This window comes from Dipteris shenzhenensis, chromosome 14 (genome assembly GCF_047967505.1).
Source record: "Dipteris shenzhenensis isolate YYH24624 ecotype China chromosome 14, Dip_SZ_1.0, whole genome shotgun sequence".
NCBI lineage: Eukaryota > Viridiplantae > Streptophyta > Polypodiopsida > Gleicheniales > Dipteridaceae > Dipteris > Dipteris shenzhenensis.
In genome coordinates this window covers 27,643,512-27,659,630 of record NC_141609.1, presented here as the reverse complement: position 1 = coordinate 27,659,630, position 16,119 = coordinate 27,643,512, and the positions used below count along the sequence as shown (strand labels likewise).

The 16,119-nt window shown below is 42.5% G+C and overlaps 1 protein-coding gene across 1 annotated transcript; it reads left to right on the top strand.

Annotated features, from left to right (window-relative positions):
* The first annotated feature begins 847 nt into the window (after nucleotides 1-847).
* Nucleotides 848-4,593, top strand: LOC147894407 (putative linoleate 9S-lipoxygenase 5). The gene is made up of 9 exons (XM_087384916.1): nucleotides 848-1,154; nucleotides 1,308-1,597; nucleotides 1,730-1,976; nucleotides 2,082-2,438; nucleotides 2,573-2,658; nucleotides 2,793-2,900; nucleotides 2,988-3,286; nucleotides 3,409-3,693; nucleotides 3,802-4,593. The coding sequence occupies exons 1-9, from the start codon at nucleotides 926-928 to the stop codon at nucleotides 4,553-4,555; spliced, it is 2,655 nt and encodes an 884-aa protein (XP_087241042.1). The 5' UTR covers nucleotides 848-925; the 3' UTR covers nucleotides 4,556-4,593.
* The last annotated feature ends 11,526 nt before the right edge of the window (nucleotides 4,594-16,119 follow it).

Here is a 16,119-nt window from a genome sequence, read left to right as displayed (position 1 = left end):
AGGCTTAATATTGAGAGAATGGCAAATTTTGGAAAGTAACCTTTAATTTTGGAAATTGGATGTGTTAAAACATACAAATATCAAGGAATGTGACTTATGTAACCTGCATATTTTCAATAAAAACCTTAAACGTAGTCATCATGGGTACCATCGTCCGCTAAAGGCCTTAGTAGCTATATGTCTACTTAAAACCTATAAATTTTAGGCATTGTAGTGGTATTAACACTTGCAAAGTTTGAATAAAAAACCGTTAATATTAAAATGGTATCTTTTAATTTGTCTTTGTTAAGGAAAAGGTACTCCATATTTTCAAGACCCGTGCTTTGTATAAAATTGAAGTTTTCAACCCTTGCTTTGTATGCGAAGGATTCTCATGTGTACGCCATGTCCACTCAAAAGACATTTCAACTTGCATAAAGCTAATGAATTACGGACTCCATACGAAAGGGGACATTTCAACCTGGATAAAGTGAATGAATAAGCGAAAGGTGGATGGGAGAAATACGTTAATTCAAACTTCACTTAGTTTCCCCACGTTGCCGGATTAATCCCACGTGCACACAGTAATCAGAACGGGCGATATCGGTGACAATTGCATGCATGGAGGTCAAAGAAGACCGCTTCTTGTTCCTTTTGACTGTAGCAGCAGTACGTATATCCTTGAATAAATCAACTCCTCCTCCAACCTCCCTGCATCTATAAATTATTTGTGGATTGGTCGAGGCATTTAGCAAATATCGGTTCGCCGAACGCTGATCACCGAACGCGACTGCTAGAAATATTGTCAAACGAGTGAGCGACCCAAATTCTCGAGAACGTAGGGAGTGACTGAACGAGCGTGAGAGAGAGAGAGAGAGAGAGAGAGAGAGAGAGAGAGAGAGAGATTTCTGAATTGAGATCTAGCTACCCAGCTCGGCCACCCGATATGAGCGACATGGCGATTGATGTATTGGATAGCGAACAAAGCTTGTTTCATTCCACAGAACATGACCACCACGTACAGATTCACGGTACAGTTCTTCTGCAGAGGGATAATATACTCGACTTCAACAACCCGATTGCTGAGATCGAGGATGAGCTCCTCGAGCTTCTGGGCAAAAACGTAAAGATGGCGCTCGTTAGTGTCCACTCGAGTGTCCACAATCGTCTCGCAGGTAGGGTTGATCGCCGAAGTAGCTAGCTCGATGGTTTGCATGTGCAGAGAATTTGGATCGCCGAAGTAACTAGCTCGATGGTTTGCATGTGTAGAGAATTTGCGAATTGGCAGTGATTTTTGACTCTCGCATGCTCGCAAAATTTGTGCGCAGGATCAAGACAAGGTGGTAAGCGTAGTCGCACCACGCATCTGAATTGGAATCGCCAACCTGCGGGAGTCTTGACTTCGGACAAGGGGATTCGTTACCCTGTGGCGTTCTCGGTAGACGCAGATTTCGGCTCTCCTGGAGCTGTCTTGGTGGAGAATCACCATCCAAACGAGTTCCTTCTAAAATCTATCACCTTGAAGATGCCAGACTCCACAGACATCTACTTCGTTTGTAATTCTTGGGTGTATAACTCGAGCAACTACACAGGCCCTCGAATCTTTTTCTCTAACAAGGTACGCTATAGCGCTGTGCAATAATAACTTTGGCCTCCGAATCCGGAATCCATGATCTGCCTATCGTGCTGTAGCTACGTCGCTAATCCATTGCTCTGCTCCCTGTCGTTGCCGAACCGGCTTCCCTTTCAGATTTATCTTCCAAACGAAACTCCTGCAGGACTGCAAGCCCTCCGGTCCCAAGAGCTCATGAACCTGCAGGGTCAGGAGGATCCGACCGGCGAGAGAAAGGACGCTGATAGAATTTACGATTATGATGTCTACAACGATCTCGGCAATCCCGACGAAAGAAAGGAACTTCTGAGACCCGTGTTGGGTGGCTCAAAGGATTACCCCTATCCGAGGAGGTGCAGAACAGGGCGCAAACGAACGAAAGCTGGTATGTAACCGTACGTTGCATGTTTCGAATGCTTCGATACGCCTTTTGTCGGCGTTTATGTGCAAGGTCGTTTTATTAGTGTCTAACTTTTATTTACATGAGCAGATCCTGCGTCGGAAAGTCCGGTCTCAGGTCTGCAAGATATCTACGTTCCTCGCGACGAGCAATTTGGCCACATCAAGGAGTCTGACTTTCTCGGTTCTGCAATCAAGTCCTTCGCGCACTACATCATCCCCATCATAGAAGACTTGTTCAAGAACAACGCCACCTTCACCTCGTTTCAGGAGATCAGCGAGCTCTACACGAAAGGGTTGGACCTGAGCAAATGCAAAGATCGTAGAGACAGTGAGGAAAGCGAATCCAAAAATTTCAAGGATCCCTTGGAGCTCATCCGGGAGCTTACGGACGACACCACCCAGGATCCCAGCCTGCTCAAGTATCCGCTGCCTGCAGTGATTCAAGGTGAGCTTATATCTTTGGGCAGCAGGCTAGGCTCATGTTTTGCCCGATTCTTGGGAGAGAAGCTACAACATTGAATACGTGGTGAATCCTGATCAGAAACTCTGAATTCTCACATATTTTTGTGCACCTTTCAGAAAATAATCAGGCGTGGGTCTCCAACGAAGAATTCGCCCGGGAGACGCTGAGTGGCTTGAATCCTTTGGTCATCGAACGCCTCAAGGTCCGCTAAGATTCAAAATCCTTTCTCGGATCAGACTGGTTGTAGGATTAGTTGGCAAAGTAGTTTTATCCTGTCTACTTCGTACATTTGAGGGGATGGCTCTTGAGATTGATTATGCTGCGATCTGCACGCAGGTTTTCCCGCCCGTTGGTGGGCTCGACGAAAAAATTTATGGGTCTCAAACGTCTGCGATCACTGAGCAACACATCGAGCCTTTTCTCGAGGGCTTGAGTGCTCAACAGGTGGGTTTTCTTGTGAGAGTGGTGGTGGAGAAAAGTGCCCTGCCCATGATGGTATCAGGCATATGATCTTTTTAATTGTTCCTTCAGGCTGTTGATGCGAATCGGCTCTTCGTCTTGGACTACCACGACGTTTATCTTCCTTACCTAGAGAGAATTAACGCTCTGGAAGGCAAGGGCTACGCTTCCCGTTCATTGTTCTTCCTCACCAAAGACGGTACTCTCAAACCGGTGGCCATCGAACTGAGTTTGCCTCCTAAAAGCAAGGGAGACCCTAGTATTCAGAAAGTCTTCACTCCCGGGATTGCCAACATCTCGCTTGAGTGGGGGCTCGCGAAGACTCACGCAAGCATAAACGACTCCGGATATCACCAGCTCGTCAGCCATTGGTAATGTTTAGGAGATCAGCCGACAGCTTTAATGCGCTCTTTCGTTGATGTCAAGATGTCGATGCGTGTAGTTTCGTGAATTCTACGTATAGGACTTGACAATGAGATGATATTCTTTGCAGGCTAAGAACTCATGCTTGCCTGGAACCATTTATTATCGCCACATATCGACAGATCAGCTCTGTGCACCCGCTCTATGTGCTCTTGACTCCGCACTTTCGAAATACTATGAACATCAACGCGCTGGCTAGAAAAGCTCTAGTAAATTGCGATAGCGGAAGCCTTCTCTTGGGTGGGATCATCGAGAAGTCGTTCACACCAACCAAATATTCCATGGAGATGTCGTCCATTGTGTACAAAACTTGGAGGTTCGACGAGCAGGGTCTCCCAGCGGATCTGCTGAAAAGGTCGACTACGACTCCTACTTATTGCCTTGCGACATATAACTAGAAATTGCTGTCCTTCGTCGCTGGTTTCATCATCCGCCTTGCTAACACTGCAAAAACTTTCCGCAGGGGAATGGCAGAAAGGGACGCTTCTGCAGAGCATGGGCTGAGGCTGTTGGTGAAAGATTACCCGTATGCAGTAGACGGCCTGGAGATTTGGTCTGCGATAGAGTCCTGGGTAAGCGACTACCTAGCGCTGTATTACAAAGACGATGCGGCGGTAAGGGACGACACAGAACTCCAGAGCTGGTGGACGGAGATCAGGGAGGTCGGGCACGGAGACAAGAGAGACGAGACGTGGTGGGCAACGATGCAGAGCGTGAAGGAGCTGCAGGAGGCGGTAGTGACGCTGATCTGGGTGGCGTCGGCGCACCATGCAGCGGTGAATTTCGGGCAATATGCGTATGCGGGATACATGCCCAACAAGCCAACGATGGGGAGGAAGCTGATACCGGAGCAAGGAACGAAGGAGTACGAGGAGATGAAGAAGGATGAGCAGAAATTCTTTCTAGAGATGGTGTCATCGAGGTCGCAAGCAACGATAGTGATGACGACGATAGAAATTCTGTCAGAGCATGCGTCGGACGAGGAGTATCTAGGGCAGAGGCTGACGCCCAATTGGAGCAGCGACGGGAATGTGCTGGCTGCGTTCGAGAGATTTGGTAAGCAGCTTGCTCAAGTGCAGAAGAAGATCCAGGACAGGAATGCCAACCCTGAGCTCAAAAACAGAGTCGGAGCTGTTCATATTCCTTACACTCTCCTCATGCCTACCTCCAAAGAAGGATTGACCGGTAGGGGCATCCCTAACAGCGTCTCTATCTGAGTTCCTTTTGTATCCATTATTTCACCCCTTTGATTTTATCACCCCATTGTCCAATGGCAATCCTGAGGGCATGTGAAACTCGCCTCCAGTACTAGGGTCTGATGATTACTCCATCCTCCATCACTCTCAGGAAATGATCGTGGTAGAACTCGGTCTTGGGGAGCTCTTGCGTCCCCCCCCCCCCCAAAGTCCATGACGTATCAAGCTACAACATTTTCATTTTCACACAATTATTTGTAAAATCTCCAAGATATGAAGAATTTAAGTTATATCTCGCAACCAAATCAATGTCAGATTTATGTCCTATCATAAAAATTCATTTATAAAAACAATATACATCATATATTTCTATTTTATACGAGGAAAAGACAAAATTTTCTCCATTTCTCCTTTTTCATGAGACAAAATACCTCGATGACAACCAAATGAATGTTGAATTCAGGCAATACACTTGCGGCTTTCTCACATGCACAATGGGGGAATACACACAAAGGTGGAGGCTGAAAACAGTTTTCCTCTTCTTAGTTATGAAAGCCAAAAGAACTCTAATACAAAGAAATAGAAGAACCCTATATGTGGGTCTCAAACCAAACTCAACTAACTAAGGTGGCATACTAACTGAGCCACGAACTAGTGTAGATAAGGATAGCTGTCATCCAGCTATTATTCGTGGGCGGTGTACCAACCGCATCTCCAGCTAACAAGTCGGTGACATAAATGCACAACAGTCACCCTGGCATATTGCGAGTGGAGCTCGATATCTCAACACTCCCCCTCGAGCTCAATCCCAATTCCTGCACACCAAGCAGGTCTCTGAACTTGCGCAGCTTCTCTGCACCCAATGTAGGTTGTTTCTTGCTTCTCCAAGTGACTGCAGCACTCCCAAAAGAGAACATATATCCACTGGTAGATCGTCTATCAGAAACACTACCAGCCCAATCAGCATCAGTGTATCCATGCAACTGTATCTGAACCCCAGTCTCATAAAATAGTCCATACTGCAATGTGGACTTCACATACCTGAGTATGCGTCTAGCCGCATCCAAATGCGGTTTCCTTAGAGCCTGCATAAACTGACTTACCAACCCAACAGCATAGCTCAAATCTGGCCTGGTAATAGTCATGTAAATCAAACTTCCTACTATGTGTCTGTACATAGTAGGGTCCTCCAGAAGCTCACCTGCATCTGCGCTCAGCTTCACATTCTGCTCCAAAGGAACTGAAATAGGCTTACAGCCTGTCATCCCATATTTGGACAGCATGTCCAATCCATACTGCCTCTGCAAGAGCTGTATCCCACTTGGTGATCTAATCACCTCAATGCCCAAGAAATAACGCAGCTCTCCCAAATCCTTCATCTCAAACTTTTGCCTCAATAGCATTTTCACATGAAGGATATCTTCATCACTATCACCGATGATGATCAAATCATCAACATAAATGACCAGCAGCATAATCCCTTTCTCTGTTTTTCTCACATAGAGTGAGAAATCTGCCTTGGAAATCAGAAAGCCAATAGTGACAAGATACTGTCCTATCTTGTCAGACCATGCTCTAGGTGCTTGCTTCAAGCCATACAAGGCTTTCTTTAACCTGCAAACAAACTCGGGATGAATAGCATGAACATAACCTGCTGGCTGCTCCATAAAGACCTCTTCTTGCAAATCACCATGCAAAAAGGCATTCTTTACATCCATCTGATGTAAAGACCATCCCTTTGATGCAGCCATAGCAATGGCTGCTCTTACGGTTGCCATCCTTGCAACCGGGCTGAAAGTTTCTTCATAATCAATGCCATATGTCTGTGCGTACCCCTTGACAACTAATCTTGCCTTGTATTTATTCACAGAACCATTTGCATTGTGCTTGATCTTATAAACCCATTTACATCCGATTGCATTCTTGCCTTTAGGCAAAGGCACCAATTCCCATGTAGCATTAGCATCCAAGGCATCCATTTCTTCATCCATGGCTTTCTCCCATTTTTCATTTCCCATGGCTTGCTCAAAAGAAGTGGGTTCTGGTTCCTATATCACTTTGACCATATAGGCATAGTGAATGGCTGTAAGTCCATCATATTTCAGCCTATCCACAGGATACCTAACGTTGGTAGACCTGCGCAAAATAGGCTCAGTTCCAGGTGCTCTCAAAACATCCTTGGTCTTCCTTACTCCAGGTGTAACAACAGAAGGAATACCCAACTCATCATCTATGCTCTGTTCTGAGCCACTGGATTCACCATCCACACAAGAGTGACCTGCATTCACATCAAACATGGGCTGATCTACCTTCTCTTTTCCTTTTCGTGATACCTGCGTACCACTCTCTGCATTGCTTTGAGGGATTCTCCTGATCTCAATCTGCCTGTCCATCGTGAAGTATGTGAACCACTGGTAGAGGACACTCCAGGTCCACTGATATTTTGTGATTGCTGCTGTGCATTCTGTGCAGCATTACCATTTTGTGCATCTACATCAATCATCACATTTACTGGTTTATACCAGCTGCTCATCTCATCAAAAACAACATCTCTGCTCACTGTGAACTTGCGTGTAGAAGGGTTATAGCATCTATACCCTTTCTGCTGCAGAGAATAACCAATAAAGACACACTTCTCAGCTTTTGGATCCAACTTGGACCTCAACTCATCTGGCACATGGACATAGGCAATGCAACCAAAAATCTTCAAATGAGAAATATCTGGTTTCCTACCAGTATACATCTCCTCTGGCGTCATGCCATGTATTGCTGCAGTGGGAGTCCTGTTCATTATATAGACTGCTATAGCAACTGCTTCAGCCCAATAATAATCTAGTAGATCTTTTTCATTTAGCATAGCCTGAGATACCTCTCCAATATGCCTGTTTTTCCTTTCTGCAATTCCATTTTGCTGTGGGGTATGACTGCATGAATATTGCTGCTTTATACCATGCTCCTGCAAGAACCTTGCAAACTCATTTGAGAGGTACTCTCCCCCTCCATCTGACCTTAGGCATTTTATTTGCAGGCCTGTTTCTTTTTCCACCATAGCTTTGAAAACTTTGAAGTGCCCAAACACTTCACTTTTCTTTTTCATAAAATACACCCACAGTTTTCTGCTGAAGTCATCAATAAATGTGACAAAATAGTGACAGCCTCCAATAGATGCAGCTTTTGGAAGCAAGTGCATCCGCAATTTTCTTCACCTTCATGTGGTAGTCATTGATGCTCATGTTTTCTCTCTGCACATTATGCAACTCCTGTTTGAGTTGCATTTTCCTGGCTTGCGTATTTGTGCTATACATTTTTGCCAAAGTATCCCATGCCTCCTTTGGCGTATTTGCATCCTGAATATGCACAATCATGGAGTCCGAAATACTGATAGACAGCCAGTACATAACTTTCCTGGCTCTCTCATGCCATCCTTTGAATGCCTACATTTCCTGTTGACTGGGAACATTGGGAAGAACAGGTTCTTCTTCATTTCCTGTAATGAATTCCCAATAGCCTTTTCCCATCAAGAAATTCGTCATTCTAAACTTCCATGCCTGGAAGTTGTTCTTGTCAAGCTTTTCAGTGACAATCTGTGAAAGAGAGTCAGATGCCATTACAGAACACTGCAAAATATTCTGTCACTACAAAAAACATAGCTTTTGCCTCACACGGGCAGATCTGCAAAACTGATGAGAGTGGTATTTCACCACACAGTCACTTCCTAGTGACGATTTTGCATCAACAGGCAACAGGCATGAATATGCAACTCTCAATATCTCTGCACACAGGCATACGATGCAATTTCTGTAGCACCTTTCCACCGACTAGCCGTGCAGTGGTCGCACAGCAAAAAATAGGGCCTTTTTCTGAGTGCCTGCGAAGAACTTCCGCCTTCAAAACGGGCCCTGAAACGGCCTCAAATCAGAAAAATAAAGTGTCCAAGGGCTTAGCCCGCTCCCGCAGCATATACTGCGCTTTCGCCACACCGCGAAGGGCATCTCAATCTGAAACAGTGCACTCCTGCACTTCTAGCTGTGCTACCTGTAGAGATTTGCTCCCAAACTCGAAATAGGAAAGCAACACTAGTCCTCTTACCAGGACACCACGAACTTGGCTTGCTTTCTTGAGCTCCTTACCACGAACAAGGCTCTGATACCATGTGAAGATTGTGGGAGAGAGGGAAGGAGTCTCACTTGCGGCTTTCTCACATGCACAATGGGGGAATACACACAAAGGTGGAGGCTGAAAACAGTTTTCCTCTTCTTAGTTGTGAAAGCCAAAAGAACTCTAATACAAAGAAATAGAAGAACCCTATATGTGGGTCTCAAACCAAACTCAACTAACTAAGGTGGCATACTAACTGAGCCACGAACTAGTGTAGATAAGGATAGCTGTCATCCAGCTATTATTCGTGGGCGGTGTACCAACCGCATCTCCAGCTAACAAGTCAGTGACATAAATGCACAACAGTCACGCTGGCATATCGCGAGTGGAGCTCGATAACTCAACAAGGAATATGGAGGAGCCATTCCAATAAATCACATGTACCCTTTTGGGAGTATGTTACCCTAGAGCCCTCAAAGAATATCATTCAAGATGAGGATGAAACTGATGATCTAGCATGTGAAGGAAACCATGATGCCTTGAGTGATACACTTTGATGTGTTGGTGAACTAATGATCTAGTATATGAAGGAAACCATGATGCCTTGAGTGATACACTTTGTGTTGGTGATAATTTTGATGTTATAGCTCCTCATGACAGTGATGAGCTTGTGAATTTCTATATTCTAAAGTGCACTCAAAAAAAGGAAAAGATTGACATTCCACTTAAAGCCACATGGGGGAATGTTTGTGGTCGAGGCTCATTTGTGGTTAGGGGAGTTTGGTACAAAAAAACTCAAGGAAATTCATTTGATGCTTTTGAACTTGGAGCTTGAAGTCTTCATCGAGTCCCACCTTGTCAAAGCTATCAAGTTTCCAATGGAGTGGGAAGAACGTGGGAGAAAATATCTATTGTCCTCTAAAGTTTAGGAAGCAGTTTATAATAGCACTCCATTTTATATGTCGAATAAGCATCATCTAATAGAACGATATCATTTAATTAGAGTAGCTACTAGAGAATTGAAATAAGAACAAGCCTTTTTCTATCATTAAATTGCCTGCTAGCTTCCAAATTGTAATAAATTATGTTCTCTGTTTTTGTGGTGGCTACATAATAGAAGGTTTTTTCCCATGGTAGACATGGTGTACTCTTGCCTTGAGAACTTACCTCTTGGGGAATTTTTCATTCTTAATGGAAATCTTTTCCATGGAAAAAAAAAAAATGTAACTTTCCTACAACACTTTCATCAGTTTTGCGGAGTTTTTGCGTAGATATTCGATCTATCAAATTAGGGCTTATAATTGCACAACTTTAATTCATTATATCAACAAGCAAGAAATTGGTTTTTGGGTATTTTTCATCATGAAATAGCATGAACAAATTTACGTTGGGCTCTTTTCATGACATGATCTCATATGTAACAAATGATAATGGCGCACTTTATGTAGAATGGGTTTACATTTATGATGAATGATTGTTGAAACGAGTAGAAGGTGATCCAAAATGCTAGTTCACAACACCAATTCTCCCTTTTTGGCCTACCATTTGTTCTATTGCTATTGCACCCTAATATTACTTCTTGTAGGCTACTATATTTTTGTTCTTTTATGCTATATCACTCTAGGAACTCTCTGTATTATTTTCTCTATGTATAACTTATGTTCTCTGTTATACCATTGCAATTACCTAGCAACAACTACCCTAGTGTCAAAGAAGAGGGTTAATTTTGTGAGCATTCAATGTCATATCAGATGCTCGCTATCAATTGCTGCCATATAATAGGTGATCTCTCTTATGATGTTGGCTACCAACTGCTTTATGCCTAGCTACCACCTGGAAACTTTTTTACTCTTAGTAACACTTTGGGCAACTGGAAGTCGAGCAACTATATTTGTGGCATTTGATTTGTTGCTGCCTGCCCCTTTTTATAAATTTCGTCTTCCCATGCATCCTTTGCTACATTGATTTTCAAAATTTGCTCCAAGGCTTTATTCCTCACTCCTTCTTGTTCAGCCCAATTATTTGGCTTAATTGTATTCTTAGGAGTTTCCCCCAACCCTAGGCCCTCAACCCTAGACCCTGGTTGTTTTCCCTTGGATCTAATTATTGCCATTGCCTCCACATCTGTGTGAGCTTTAGTATTCTCCTTGTTTTCCCTAACTGTTGTGCTTTCAACATCATCTTCAGGGAATGAGTTGTCTTGTCTAGTTGTATTGACTGTTGTGATTGGTTGACTAGTGTGGGGATGCTGAGTCTACTTTGATTCCTCGATGCTCATTAGGAATACCATATTAACACTTGTTGTGGTTGTGGTGGGGGATTTAGGTTCCCTCTTACATATACTACACAATAGGAATGCCTCTTTCCTCCTTGTGCTTATGCCATAGTTCACATTGTGGGCCTTGTCAATGTCTATCTACACTGAATGACTTTTTTGAAGTATCATAATCTGCAAAATGAGAAATACCATATTGCATAGACCAACTCATTTCCTTACCTTCAAATGTAGCTGCAAATTGCTCCTTCTTCACTGCATCAGGTAGTGCCCCAAATCCAACGAGTCTCAAATTGCCCGACATGGTTGTCTGGGTCTAGTCCTTTCATGCCATCAAATTTTGTTGCTTCGACTAGTGGGTTCTGCATCCTGATAGGTGGTGGAATAGGTAATCTTTTTGGTTGAGGTGGCCAGGGATTGAAGGTGAGCTATCTTTGGGTAGTAACATAGATGCTTGTAGTTAAGTGTGTACCGAGTGTAGTTTGTAAGAAAGTTTCAATAGGTGTTGATGCATTCAACACTCCAAGCTTGTTGGTTGCTTTCTAGATTTTGGAGCTCTGAACTGAGTTTGTTGATGAACTTTCTCCACTTGGTATGTAGTCAAGATCCTCAAAGCTTCTATCAGTGTCTAAATCTATCTGACTTTCAGCTTTAGCTCTAGCTCTGTTTCTTGAAAAATACAGTGAGCCAATTTGGTTTGATGACTATGGGCACTCAGTTTCTTCTAACATTCGCTGGGAGTGCCTCCATATAATAGAATAATTGTGTTGGAATGTTCTTCACTCAAGTTTGTAGCATAGATGTTGATGCTAATTGCATAGCATACCCGGCTTATAAAAGTAGCAGATTTGCTAGAGTTGTTGATGTCTTTATCCACCAGTGTTCGGTGAATTTGCTTTTTTGATCTTCTAGAGAGCTTCCTTGGTGTCGGTTTGGAATACTATTGAATTGGACTTTATTCTAGGCTTATTTTGCCTTATTTTCGACTTGTTTCTTGAGGTAGTTGCCCAAGATACTCCTTAGCACCTTCGCAGCTCTTTTGGCTTGTCCATTGTGCATTGGGTAAGTTGTGGTGACATTCGCAAGCTTTTTTCTTGTGTCTTGGGCTGGCTTTTCTTCTGTTGTAATATTCTTACTTTGTCATGGATCAACTGCCCCTGGAGATGATTGTTGGAGCATTGTTCGATTGTTTCATGTTCCTTGGGACAAGTTCAACTGACACATTTGTGTCTTCTTGTCACATTAGCTCGTCATGCCCATGTTTTTGTGTTATTCCAGCTTGAGTTATTCATTAATGGTGCTTGTTTTCTTTGTATTAGCAACTTTTTACTTTGCTTCATTATGTTGGGCTTTGCATCAGAAAGGCATCATATTTTGTTTGGTCACCTTTTAGCTTCAGTCATCGTTTTTTTGAGTTTAAACATGTACAAGGATAGCCAACTATGTTCTTGGTATACACAATGAAAACACATAGTGAATTCATGCATAGAAATCCATAAGATCTTGAAAAACTACACGAATAGTGGGAACAAAATCGGAAGAAATAGCCTACAAGGCCGCTAAGTATAGCACAACTGAGGCATACATGGAAGCATTTGGCACACCACTATCTGACGCCATGTGGGATATACCCATTGGGGGTGCCAAGTTACTAAGAATGACTATGGCTGATAAAATGAGAATAAGGTCAAATTGAAGGTGAAAAAACCCACTTCTCTAGTACAAGAGGATTCCTCTACTACAAAGGCCCTTGCAATGCTAGCTCTACAAAAACAGATCATATCATCTTCCAAAGCTGGTTTAATTCTAGGCCTATCTCAGACTGTTTCCATTAGGGAGGTTGAGAATGCTATGGGAATCCTTCACTCCTTTCATGACCAACACAATGGTATAGGGACAAAATTTTCTTTAACACAGAAGGACAAAGACAAATTGATGCGATAGGTTACCATGCATAAGGAGGAGCACAAACAATTTGAAGCAATGAGGTAAGAATTAGAAGCAGTAAAGACATAGTATGCCACATACAAGTCTCAGAAAGAGGACCAATTTGAGAGATTGCAGAAAAGTGTGTTTGTCCAACATGCATGTTTCCTTACTATTCAAAAATGGCTAGAAGAGATGAAAATTGAATTCTTTAATGAACTACAAAGAATTGCAGAGAGGCAGGTCATGCTATAGGTGGACACTATTATACTTACAGAGAGAATCAAAGCACTGGAGAAAATTGAAAAGAAATTGTGTTTGATGGTTGAGGAAGTAGATGGCATCTTTATGTCTAGTGTAGACATACAAGACTTACAAATACAATTGACGGAAACATCACAAAAATTGTGGATGAATATTAAAATTTGACTACACATCGTTGCCAAAACGCCCTATGAAGCTTTTTCTTCTACCACATATACTTACAAGATTATGGCAGAGGAGATACAACAATTGCAGACCAAGCTGAAAAAGTCCCTAGGTGAAAGCTCACTACAGGCTGAAGACAAAGCTCATGCCTTCACCACTCCTAAGTCAAGACTTCCCATTTTTCTTTGGAGGAGGAAGTAGAGGAGACAAACGATGATGATGTTGATGATCCCCACAAGGCTATAGATTTACATATGAGCATGGAAAAGGGAGACCTAACATAGCCCGAAGGTAATGATCCAACTAAAGTGGAAGACACTCCACACTCCAAAGTAACCAGTGAGGTTGCTACTGTAGTAGACCAGCATGCTCCAATGTCCATGATTTGACAACTGTCAAGGAAAGCATTACTTCAAGTGTTTTGAGACCATCAACCTCAAATGTATGAAAGAGAACTTAATATGAACGGTTTGAGTCTTTGAATTTTTGGAAAATCCTCTCCACCAAAAATGGTGAGGGGTATTTTGGTACTTAGCCTATGTCATAGGTTAGGCATAAGTCCTAGGAAGATCATGTGCCAATAGATGAGTAGCCATTAGTAGGAGCCAAGAAAGTGGTTATAACTGCCTTTTAGCATGTCTTTAGAACTTGTAATCTGAATGATGGTACTTTGACTGCAGTCTGGTAGTATGAAGATTGTGTATACTTTTCTTAGGTAAATTCTATGTGGATACTGTGTACTATTCTGTTGTTCCTAAACAAAAAGGACGTATCTTTCTGTAGTTCCAAAGTTCAAGATTGCTTTTTGATGCAAACTGCATTTTTATCACAATTTGTATCTCTAAGTGTGATCTGACTATTTGTATTTGTACTTGTTGTCTATTAATGGTTGGAAAGATCTAGTGTATTAATGTTTAGGGATGAATATACCTTGAAGTGCAAGAAAAATGTAAATCCCAAACAACCTGCACTTGCTTTTAGTAAATCCTAGATAGTAAAGCCCAAAGAAGCCCTAGTAATTCCACACAAGGGAAAATGTATGCCACTTATCTTCTACAACCATCAGACTGGTGAGCACAAATCCTAAATGAATGAATTTTATGTGATTTTCACATAATACCATGTATCCCAAACCAATGACTCATCATCCTCATTGCTACTATCATCTTCTTCCTTGACCCTTCCTCAGGTGTTTGGGCTTGCAATGCACGAGCTCATATCACCCATTAGAGTGGTGATTATGGACCACTACACTGGTAGGAGTGTGTGTGTGTGTTTTCCAATGATAAAACAATGACTGCACTCAGGACTATCTAGCTTACAGACTCAGATTTTCAAGATCCACATTGCAGAGTCGTGACCATCTCATTCAAAAGACCCACATTGTAGGTCCTTCCTTCAAATGGACTGATGTCTATTCCAAGTGGGTAGCTCTAAGAGACCATCTAAATTGTAGGCTTAGATAATGAAGATAGACATTGTAGACTCAGAACCATCTAAATTGCAGGCCCATATTTTCATGATCCACATTGTTGTGGATGGTCGAAGTTCTTTTGGCAGTTAAATCCACTGGTAAACACTATCCCTACATGAGAGAGATCATTACCATCTAAATTCTTTGCTTCAGATTAGCTTGCATCAGACCATTATGTCAATGACTCACAATTGGTGAACCAAAATGATTTGTTCGGGAGGGCTTTCACTGACTAATTGGGTGACATAGGTAAGTTCGAAGCTTCAGACACTATAGTTATGCAACTATACCAAAGTGTTTATCCAAGGACTCCTCTTTCGCCCAGACTTAAGAGACTCTAGGGTGTGAGGTTCCTAGAGCATGGTTGAAGGCCAATGGTACAAGACTTTAGGGGCCACTAGCTATGGTCAAGTTCTAAATTTTTTAAATGAAAGGCCTTGTTTCATGAAAGGGTTGCAGCACTTTAGGGGCCACTGGCTATGGTCAAGTTCCAAATTTTTTTAATGAAAGGCATCATTTTATTTGCTTCTACTTTAAGGGAATCTTTCAAAGTTTCTTATAGTCAACCCACATTGCATTTTTTGCAAAAGTAGAATGGAAACCCCCTCTCATCTCTTTTGGTCATGTTGGGTGGTCAAGGGGGTTTGGTTCGAAGGGATCTAGAACCAGTTTAGCTTACTGGGTTGATTCCATCAGTTTGTTGTTAGGTTTCCTTTGTCTGTAGCCTTTGTCTAGCATTCGGTAATGCACATATTGACGACTAAGGCTATATTATGGAGTTGTGCATTAGTTGTGGGAGGTAACTTCAGGAACGTGGCTTATCAGAGTTTGAGTCAAGTTGCAAAGACTATGGTGTAAGATCGAGGCCTTGCTTTAAAGCATTTGTAGAGCCCTCTTTTTTCTCCTTAAGAAGTATTTACTTTTCTTTGTATTTTAATCATTATTTGTTAAATAATGTTTATGCAAGCTAGGGAAATGGCAACACAAGTGCTACATATTGGTCGCATCTCATGTGAAAGCGGCTTGCACGAGAACATGTAGTTAGCAATGTGAGCATGGTAGCTTTGAAACCATATAGGTGACATTAAGGAAAGGTGAGTGCCCTATTCAGTGGGTAGAAATTCTTCTCACACAGAGCAACCTCTTTCTATGCATAGTGAGTTGTGGGTACAAATTCTTCTCACACAGAGCAACCTCTTTCTATGCATAGTGATATGTGGGTAAGAATTCTTCGCCTATGCATAGTGAGTTGTGGGTAAGAATTCTTCTCACAGAAAGCAACCTCTTTCTATGCATAGTGAGCTGATCCTACTGATCCTACTCCTGCCCTCAACTTCTCATGGCCAAGGTACGCCACTCAAACCAAAGAACCAAGGGGGTACA